Genomic DNA, 8,127 nt, shown 5'->3' with positions numbered 1-8,127 from the left:
CACGTATACATCGCCGACTGCTGCAGCAGAGTAGAATGTACTTGCGGTCCCCGAACAACTACAATGCATATTGGAGTTCCCGAACTTCCTAATACGTTTGTTTAAATTAAATATATATCCACGTGTCCGCTGACATGGTATTAGCTGGGAACCCTCACCCTTTCTATATCTCTGTTATTTCTCCTTTTCCTCCCTAGCTCTCTCCCACATTAGGATGGTCATGGATCATGATCCTGATATTTTCTTCATAATCCAACTTAAACCTATCTATTTTTAACAAAAAATTATATATTATTATGATCCGATTTTTATGGAGCTGGATCTTTAAATTTGCTAGACTAATTAGAAGGAGGTTTACCACCCGCATGAGCATTAGCACATTGAGGCGGCCGGCAGCGGCGACGGCCCCGCGGGGTGGAGGGTGGCTGGGCACGGGCGGATATGGTGGCGTGGATGCCGCCTTGCCGAAGCGGACGGCAGCAACCCAGGAGCAGTGGACGGTCGGTGCTGCCGCGGCCAGCGCGGGTGGACGGTAGCGACGACCGCACCTTGCGCGACTAGACGAGGCCTGAGGCTGAGGCCAGCGCGGGTGGACCTTCGTATGCCGGGGAGAGTCCCCGCGCCCGGCGACGCCAGCTGTGGCGCTCTCCTCCACGTGCCTCTCACCGGACCGCCGTCATGCTGCAGCTGTTGTGCTGCGTGGGAGGGAGAGGATGGGAGGAGGCGAGCGCGCGTGGAGGCATGGAAGTAGAGACGGCACGGGGATGCGGCGGGCAAGGCCGCTGCCAATCCCGGCGCCAACGGGGAGGCCGATCTCTCGGCCGGAGATTTGGCAGGCGCGGCAGGGAGGTGCATGCCATATGCGGTGGATTAACACGAGTTAACACGAGGTGCATGCCACATGCCAAATTAATGTATTTTACTCCACCGGGCAGTACAATTCTCCGGCGGCCGGCAGCAGCAGCCGCCGCCAGCGCCAGGTGCTTCGTCCTGCTCTCGCTCGCGCCGGCCGCCCCACTACCCTGCCATGGTTTCGTGTGGCCTTCCTTCCTTCTTCCCCGAGCAGAGTAGCAGACGTGTACACTTCTCCTCTGCTGTCTCCTGATCTCTCTCCTCCGGTGCCGTCTGCTGGGTGGACATGGTTGGACCCCGGTCCAAAAGCCACTCCGTGGGCCCGCAACTCCACCCCGCTCGCGCTCGCCGCCCGCCACGTACCCCCTCCGCCCCCGCCGTGACGTGGACCTCACCACCCGCCCCCCTCCTTATATACCGCGCCCCGCCTCGCCGTCCCCTTCCATTCCGCCTCCTCACCACACTGCTACCTCCTCCGCCACCGCGAGCGCACCACCTGCGCATGCCAGCGCCACCACCACCTCCTCCGGCGGATTAGCAGTCTCTCTGAGTGAGCGGTTATTAGGTGCAGCGCGATTTCCTCTCGTTCTTGCTCCTCCGTTCATCGATCGGCAAGGGAAGCTTGAGCCATCAATGCCTCCCAACGCACAGGACACGCACGGAACCACCGGCGTCGCCATGACGCCGGCCCCCGCGGCAACGGCGGCGGCGACCAAGATGGACTGCTTCCTCACGACCGCCTGCACGCCGCTCAACCTCCAGGTAGGTACCTGCGACGACGGCGGCGGCGGCTGCTAGTAGCTTCTTAGCTTGCGTTGTTTCCCCCGCCAACGATCGAGTTCATGTCGGTGCAGTTCATCGACGTGTCGTACCGCGTTAAGACGGAGAAATCGGCGGCGTCCAAGGCGGCGCCGCCGGGCCGGATCTCGTCGCACTCTGGCGCCGGCGCCGCGCTGGCGGTGTCGGTGGAGGAGCGGACGATCCTGAAGGGCGTGACGGGCGAGGCGCGCCCGGGGGAGCTGCTCGCCGTTCTGGGCCCCTCGGGGAGCGGCAAGTCCACGCTCCTCTCCATCCTCGGCGGCCGCCTGGCCGGCCGCCACTCGGGGACGGTCCTCGCCGGCGGCCGACCGCCCACCCGCGGCGTGCAGCGGCGCACGGGGTTCGTGGCGCAGGATGACGTGCTCCACCCGCACCTCACGGTCCGCGAGACGCTCGTCTTCTGCGCCATGCTCCGCCTGCCCCGCGCCGCGCCGTCGGCGGCCAAGGCCGCCGCCGCCGAGGCCGTGATCGCCGAGCTCGGGCTCGCAGCGTGCGCCGACACCGTCGTCGGGAACGCGTTCGTGCGCGGCGTGTCGGGGGGCGAGCGGAAGCGCGTCAGCATCGGGCACGAGCTGCTCGTCAACCCGAGCCTGCTCATCCTCGATGAGCCCACGTCGGGGCTCGACTCCACCGCCGCCGCCCGCCTCGTCGCCACGCTCTCGGCGCTGGCCAGGAAGGGGCGAACGGTGGTGATGTCGGTGCACCAGCCGTCGTCGCGGGTGTACCGGATGTTCGATTCCGTCCTGCTCCTCGCCGAGGGCAGCTGCCTATACTTCGGCGCCGGCCGCGACGCCATGGACTACTTCGCCTCCGTCGGCTTCGCGCCGGGGTTCCACGTCAACCCGGCCGACTTCATGCTCGACCTCGCAAATGGTGAGCGGTGCTTCTTATTACGTTCTCTTGTTTTTTCTTTTTCAGTTCTTTCATGTCCCCAAAAGGACAAGTGCAAGAACTACTTCATGCATGACCCTCTACAACAGGGAAAAGTAAGCACACGTATTTAATTTTAATCTTAACTAATCAAAAAATTAAACACATTTATGAAAAAAAACTTATTACTAGTCATTCCAACTTTCTCGGAGAGTCAAAGCATCTCAAATTTGACCTAATTTATACAATAAAGTACTAACATTCATGATACCAATTAGGAACCATTAGTTTCTTCATTAAATTTATTTTCATATTATATCTATTCGGTGCCATAAATTTTTGTGATCTTCTCTATAATTTTAATCAAATATAAAATGGTTTGACCCTCCAAGAAAGTTGGAATGATTTATAATTTGGAAGGAAGGGAGTAGTGCCTAACATGAGCGAGGATTACTAGATTGACCAAACCACTTGAACCAACAAAGTTTGGCATGCAACTGAATGGGATAGATGTTGAGATAGAGTGTGATCAATTTGGGTGTGGTGTGGAGTTGAAGTCAGGAGGACTAGAGTACATGGGTGCTTGTGTGTTCTTGCTCCCTTTTTTTGCAATTGTGAGGAGGATTGGACTCATCATTAGACTGTGGACAAGCAAAACACCTGGTGAGTGAGTGTGGAGTGCACCCAACAGAGAGGGTACAGAAAAAAGGCAAGACAAATAAAAAAAAAGGGTGGAGAGGGGGTGAGTGCCTGCCATCCCTAGATCGCGTGGATAAGCACGCGGAGGGACATCACTATCGCGCCTGTGTATATATGATGGCGAGCACCAGCGGTTAATCGTAGGCATCACTGGTGCTCAGCAGTGAAAAACCTCTCTCTCTCTCACACACACACCGACCCTGAAGGCCTGAACTGAACATGAACACACAGTGGTTTAGGATACCACCGCAGGGGGTGATGGATGGATCTCCGACACCTGTGGCAGCTTTTGGTTGGATCTGGTTCCTAGCTTTGCCTCTTTTTTACATGCATGGTGGATGCACTGTGCTCATGCGTGAATGGTTTTATACTACTCCTAGTTGTGCAGATGATGGATATGGTTCCAAGTGCCTGTCTCACTAGACTTGGAAATATATGCCCCTGCTCTCATGCCGGCTTTAGACAGGAGGAATCCTTTCTTGGTGCAAAATTGCCCTCTTTGGAGGGCCACTTTCTCCTTTATGGCTGCTTGGCACCTCTTTTTAATTTTTTGCTCAGTGCACCAGCACATCAAAAACAAAGCTTGCGCACCATCCATCTATCCAAAGGCCGGCCTTTCATGTCACCACAGCTAGCACGATGGCAAATCCGCATTTGGATCCGCCGCTCCTTGATTTTTTTTTTTGAAAACAAACACCTCGCGGATTTCAAATCACATTTGGTGTCAATTTTGTGGCGGTGCGAAAACAAGTATACCTGCTTTTCTTTTTCATTGAACGGTAGAGGATGCGCTACGTGTAGAATTATTGTGTATCAAAAGAGTAATGGAAAAAGGGGATGTGTAAACATCATAACATTATCTTGGTATTAGACGGAGAAAATATCACATTATCCCAAATTCTCAAAAGCATTATTGTGCCGATCTTAAAAATGATCTTATTATCTAACTACTTCAATTATTTTGCAGGTTTTGCTCAAGCAGATTGCAATTTCACAGCAGAAGGCGGCAACGTGAAGCAGTCGTTGATCTCGTCTTACAACAAGGTGCTGTCCCCAAGGGTGAAGGCGTCCATCAACGCCGCCACCACAGAGCACGCGCAGGACGGCGCCGAGCCCCTGCCACTGCCGCCGGCGGAGAGCTGCAGCGGGTGCACGAGCTGGGCGAACCAGTTCACGATCTTGCTCCGGCGCAGCCTCAAGGAGCGGCGTCACGAGACGTTCACGTCGCTGCGCATGTTCCAGATCATCGCGCCGGCGCTGGTCGCCGGCGCCATGTGGTGGCGGTCGTCGCCAGTGGCCGTCCAGGACCGGCTCGGCCTCCTCTTCTTCATCTCCATCTTCTGGGGCGTCTTCGCCTCCTTCAACGCCGTCTTCGCCTTCCCGCAGGAGCGCCCCGTTCTCGCCCGCGAGCGTGCGTCGGGGATGTACGCGCTCTCCTCCTACTTCATGTCGCGGATGGTTGGCGACCTCCCCATGGAGCTCGCCCTGCCGACGGCGTTCACTGTGGTCGTCTACCTCATGACCGGGCTCAACCCGTCGCCGGCGGCGTTCGCGCTCACCCTGGCGGTGATCCTCTCCTACGTGCTCGTAGCCGGTGGTCTGGGCCTCGCCGTCGGCGCCATCATGATGGACGCCAAGCGCGCGTCGACGCTGGTGACGGTGATCATGCTCGCCTACCTCCTCACCGGGGGATTCTACGTGCACAACGTGCCGGGGTTCATGGTGTGGGCCAAGTACACCTCCTTCACCTACTACTGCTACCGCCTCCTCATCGCCGTGCAGTACGGCGGTCACCTCCGGCGGCTGCTCCCGCCGGAGGCCGTCGACGGCGAGGCCGGCCCGGGCGCCTGCGTCGCGGCGCTCGTCGCCATGTTCTTCGGGTACCGGCTTCTGGCGTATCTCGCGCTGCGCCGCGTCAGGAAGTGACCTGGCCGGCCGCCGGCGGCGGCGGCCGCCGCTGTAGCTAGCTAGCTAGGTGCGTGTGTGCCATTAACTATTCAGGCCGGCTGGCCCGGCACGGTGATCAAAGGCTCCGGCCGGGCCGGCGCGCGCGGGGAACCGAGATCCACGGCGCCGGCGGGCGGGCGGGCGGGGAGGGCGTCGAGGGAGATGACTAAACTAGATGACGCGGTTGTTGTTGGCGTCGCCGCCGGCGATCGACGAGGTCGTCGTTTTCCTCTTGCGATCTCTTGTTTGTTTTTTTTAATTCTCTTACCTAAAATTTGGTGGTATCTTAGCCATCGATCGAGATGCCTTCTTGCAAGCAAGTGTACTATATATATTGATCAATCACCGAGGTGTAAGTTGTGAGAGCTGAATTGGGCTTCTTGGTCTGAAGAAGATGAATTGCTGATGGATGGGATGATAAAAAAATTCAAAATTCAAGTGAATGTACGTGAAGATAGCAAAGGTGCAAGATTGGTGGCCTGAGTCCGGCGTGAAAATCAACTTAATCCATCCTCAAGTTCAGCATCCGTCGCGCAAAAGCTGAAAGCCATCGTTCTGGCATGTTCTGATTAAGCTTCTGAATTCTGATACCGCAAATTTTTTCCCAATGACTGGATTCATCGAACCAAATCGAATTCTTCATTTCAGATTCTTACAGGGTACTTGGACAGAGGAATCGAATAGAATTAGCTGCTCGATCTACTTGGATTTTCCCAAAAAAAAACGTGAAATTCGATTGACTCTTGCGTTCCGAACAGAATTTGAATTCGAGCCAGTGAAATCTTCAGCTTAGGACGTGCGGGCTGGAAAGCTTACGCAGAGATTCCAGTCGAGTTAGCAGAGTCCTGGGACTGGGAGTAGATTGAGCTTCCGACATGGCTGATGGTGATGCTGTTCTGTTCTTTCTTCATGCGCATTGTGCCTTTGACTGGGCCAGGTTCATCTTTGCATATCGGATTTACTGGGTTATAATTTGTCCATCGGGCCGGGAAGGCAAAAGTCTGGCCCATCATCCATCATCTGGTGTAGTCTGCTGTTTCCGAGCACACACCAGCCCACAAAGGAATACTACGTCCAATGTTCGGTCGCTTGGCCCGACAGGCCGTGGCCTGTGGTTGGTGCTGGGCCACCCAAACCCAGTAGACGTGTCATTAGGATTTTTTTTATTTTTATATTTTTTATTTTAGCATTTTGCAAAAATATATAGTCAAACAAAAAAATTGCAAATCTAGATCTATACCGCCGTTTGAAACGGCTATAGCCAGATGAAACGGTGGAAGGGGTACTGTAGCATCCTTACCGCCTTTTCAACCGACGGAATCTCCCACCACTCGGCACTACACTTTCAAAAAATCATAACTAATTCATATCAACTCGGATCAACTCGGATGAAGAAAAACGTTATATAAAAATTATAGATCTCGATGAGATCTACAACTTTGCAGTTGAAACTTTTTTATTTGATATCATATTAGTGCTTAAATAATCGATACAAGTTTCAGATCTAAAATTCGAATTTTAGATCTGAAACATAGTAACCATGGTTGCGGTAGGCGCACTTCTATAACCAAAGCTTATTTCGAAGCAAACTTAAGTGGAGATCAGTTGGTTAAATCCTTGTGGCCAAACTTACTCGCTGGATTTCAGTCATAAACCCATCACAATTTGTGGGTTCATTGAGTCTCTACAATATAAAGCATGAGTTTCGTCCGTCCGCACCCTCTCTTCGCGCTTATGCCGTTTGCCGTCCTCCCGGCCACTTCACCCAGCTCCCGACCTCCTGTGCTACCCATATGTCGCCAAGAAGGTTCGCAATCTAGACGATGGCTCCCCTCCTCAGTGCACGCGGCGAGAACAGAGAACCTACAAGAAAGCAAAGGGAGCGCGGCAGCCACGTGAGCTGGAGCGTTCGCTGATGCCCCGGGCGACGTATTCTGCTGTGCCGGCCGTGAGCTGGTGGCCGCACGATGCCAACATGAGCAGGAGCCACGGTTGGAATCCTCATCTTCTCCAGCACAGAGGTACTGATCCATAAGATCTTGTGCAAGTGTCAACGCATTTGTGCAGTAGTCGTCTTTGCCTCAGAAATAAAAAGCAATGGCATAATCCAAAGTGATTTTGAGATGACCGATTAAGCTGAGTAGTTGAACCTGGACGAATTTGTCTCTTCTTTGCTTCAACCAGCCGTGAAAAAGAGTATGGGATCAAAACTAAATTTGACCATTTCTCCGCTTCGCCTTCCTAGGTTTAGTTTCCGCGCGCGTTCGCGAGCTCGCACGCCGGCCGTGCGCCGCCGCCGGTCAAGCTAGGGGCTAGGAGAAGTGGACGGGATGCTCGCGTCTCGCGACGTCCAAACCCCCGGCCCCGGCGCCTCCCGCGCCGGCGCCGGCAACCCCCGCCCAGCCACCGCCCCTGATACTCCTTGCATCAGCGCTGCCTAGCTTGACGCCGGCGCCGGTGCACTATGCACTGCCGCTGGCGCCCACGCCGCCGCCACTAGTGCATCTCGCGCTACCGACAGCAACCACCCAACACCTCCACCCCACAACAGCCGCTTTCGCCGCGACAAGCCGACGACGCGCAATGGACTGGCCAACGCTGCAAGAACTCCAGTCGACAAGGTCACTGCTCGCCCGGGTTCCAAGCTCCAGGAACTACTCCTCCACGACTTCCACTCAGTAGCTTGCCCAGGTGCTCTCCCCTCTGCTCCGGACTCTTTTATTTGGATCACTCCTCCGTTCCTGGCCCTGCGCTTCAACTCCTCCTATGTATCCTCGGTTCTCTCCTTCCATCTCACCACGCCCCCCCTCCTCGTCCGTTCTACCGCCGTCGCCTCTGGTGTCTTATGCGCTCGGCTTTCAAGCGCCAACGTTACCAACTTCATCCTTTCGCGGGGGCATCTCAGTTTCGCTAGCCTAAGGTTTTCCCTTCACCATTCGG

General features: G+C 55.2%; 1 protein-coding gene across 1 annotated transcript; it reads left to right on the top strand.

The window, feature by feature from the left end:
* The first annotated feature begins 1,293 nt into the window (after window positions 1-1,293).
* Window positions 1,294-5,558, top strand: LOC117833745 (ABC transporter G family member 25). Its single transcript, XM_034713344.2, has 3 exons — window positions 1,294-1,614; window positions 1,707-2,544; window positions 4,208-5,558. Exons 1-3 carry the CDS (start codon window positions 1,486-1,488, stop codon window positions 5,164-5,166), a joined length of 1,926 nt encoding a protein of 641 aa, XP_034569235.1. The 5' UTR covers window positions 1,294-1,485; the 3' UTR covers window positions 5,167-5,558.
* The last annotated feature ends 2,569 nt before the right edge of the window (window positions 5,559-8,127 follow it).

The sequence above is a fragment of the Setaria viridis genome, chromosome 8, assembly GCF_005286985.2.
Source record: "Setaria viridis chromosome 8, Setaria_viridis_v4.0, whole genome shotgun sequence".
Taxonomy (NCBI): domain Eukaryota; kingdom Viridiplantae; phylum Streptophyta; class Magnoliopsida; order Poales; family Poaceae; genus Setaria; species Setaria viridis.
The sequence above is the reverse complement of the archived record's forward strand: the minus strand, read 5'-3'. Positions and strand labels throughout refer to the sequence as shown.